General features: G+C 42.7%; 1 protein-coding gene across 1 annotated transcript in view; it reads right to left on the reverse strand.

Moving 5' to 3' along the window:
- The window catches only part of MYOF (myoferlin), a 109,827-nt gene that overhangs the window by 34,692 nt on the left and 73,290 nt on the right, over nucleotides 1-1,845 (reverse strand). The window contains exons 30-31 of the mRNA XM_015811292.1: nucleotides 1,186-1,359; nucleotides 88-196 (exon numbers count right to left, since the gene is read on the reverse strand). Coding sequence (XP_015666778.1) covers nucleotides 88-196; nucleotides 1,186-1,359 — 283 coding nt within the window. The remainder of the gene's footprint in view (nucleotides 1-87; nucleotides 197-1,185; nucleotides 1,360-1,845) is intronic.

Consider the following 1,845-nt stretch of genomic DNA (forward strand, 5'->3'; position numbering starts at 1 on the left):
AAAAAAAAAAAAAAAAAAAAAAAAGAGCAGCTGTGAGAAAAACCAAGGAATCCCATCACTTTGAATAAACAATTTAAACTGACTTACTGTCAAAGTTGCAAGAAACAATAGGAGTGTTTGCACCAAACAAATTTGCTGCTGAATCTGTAGACTTCTCAGAAGTGTGTTCTCCATCTTCAGTACTAAAATCTGCTCCCTAAGAGTAATTATTCAAAGTTTATAAAACACTTAGTTTAAATCCATGAGTTCAAAATGGTCTTTGTTATCAGACGTATCAAATAAAAAACCAACATGAAAAGAAAAAGGGAAAGGAAAGGAGAGAAGGCAAACATGGGCATCCATTCTTAGCTATAAGGATTCCTAAAATTAATGATGTCAGTGAAGAATTGATTTAATGGATCACATTTCCTGGAAATATAATTTTTTTAAACTAAGTCAGCATATAATTCTCCTCTAATTAATTATAACTTCTTATTCCAATGAAATGGGGAAGAAAAATTTACTTCTCAGAACAGAAAAGTATATTTAGACTACTGTTTCAAAACAATGATACTCACAGTCTTTTTGCAGCATTTCCTACCCTCCTTTGGGGAAAAAAGGAATTTTAAGAATTTCTGTATTTCTCACTGACTGTACCTATCTGCTGTAGACTATTAAATCCCAAAACCATAATATAGTAGAGGTAATTCTTGACTTACTATTTGTACAGCAACTGTTTGAAGTTATAATGGCACTAAAAAGATGGCATATGACCGGTCCTCAAATTTACAACCATCACAGCAACCAGCCACATGATCAACCAGCATGTATTTATGACAGTTGTAGCATCTTGGGCTCACATGATTGCCATTTGCGACCTTCCCAGTCAACTTCTTATATGCAAAGTCAATGGGGGAAGCCGGAGTTCCTTAAAAACTGTGCAATTCACAGTGACTCACTTAATGACTGTGGCAAAAATGGTCATAAAATCAGGTGTGACTCACTGAACAATTGCCCTGCTTAGAATACTTTCTTGCTATGTTAAAGAGCATCTGCAGAAGGGAAGATCATTAGGATTGTGACAAGGGAAAAAAGAATTGAGAGTGCCAGTTTTTATCCACTTGCCTAAATGCACTTTTTAAATTATAGGTTACCCTTGAGGTGATCATTCAGGGATAACAGACAAGGGAAATTATTCCTACATACAAGAGCTCCTTCAAGTTTAAAGATGGCAGCTGCCCCATATGTATCTGAGGGAGCCATTTTTCTCCTCCAGCGTCTGCGGCGGAAAGTATCAGAGCTACGTTGCTTCCAGTGAAACTTCCATCCAATCAAAGATGCAAATTCCCACCCTTCTTGATCTTCGTATGATGTGGTTTCCTAAAAGACAATCAAGCAGTTCAACATACTTGTTTGACAAACCATAGAATTTTTAGGGGGTATGGGGAGGGTCGGGGGGGGCATGGGGCATGCCTCCCTGGGGCCAAGGCCGGGCCTGTCTGAGGGACGCGGCGTCGGAGAGGTGGGGGAGGTGGTTGGGGGACTAAGAGAGGGTGGTACGATCAGCACGGTCAGTGGGAGGGGCAGATATGGCGGGAGCAGAGGACCATATCGGGTTTGGGGAGCACACACACGCTGTCTACAAGCTTGTAGGTGCTCCGGTCCTCAGGGCTCCTCTCGGTCTCCAGGGAGCGTAGTTCCTCGGGCCCGGGATCACCGGCTGATGTTATGCAACGCCAGGTCAGTGGTGAACAAAGCCCTCCTCATTCAAGATCTTATTCAAGAGGGGGGCGCGGACCTGGCAGGTATCACCGAGACCTGGCTGGGCACAGAGGGGGGAGTGCCCCTCGTAGACATGTGCCCGCC

This window comes from Protobothrops mucrosquamatus, unplaced genomic scaffold (assembly GCF_001527695.2).
Source record: "Protobothrops mucrosquamatus isolate PMUCROS unplaced genomic scaffold, P.Mucros_1.0 scaffold36, whole genome shotgun sequence".
Classification (NCBI taxonomy): Eukaryota; Metazoa; Chordata; class Lepidosauria; order Squamata; family Viperidae; genus Protobothrops; species Protobothrops mucrosquamatus.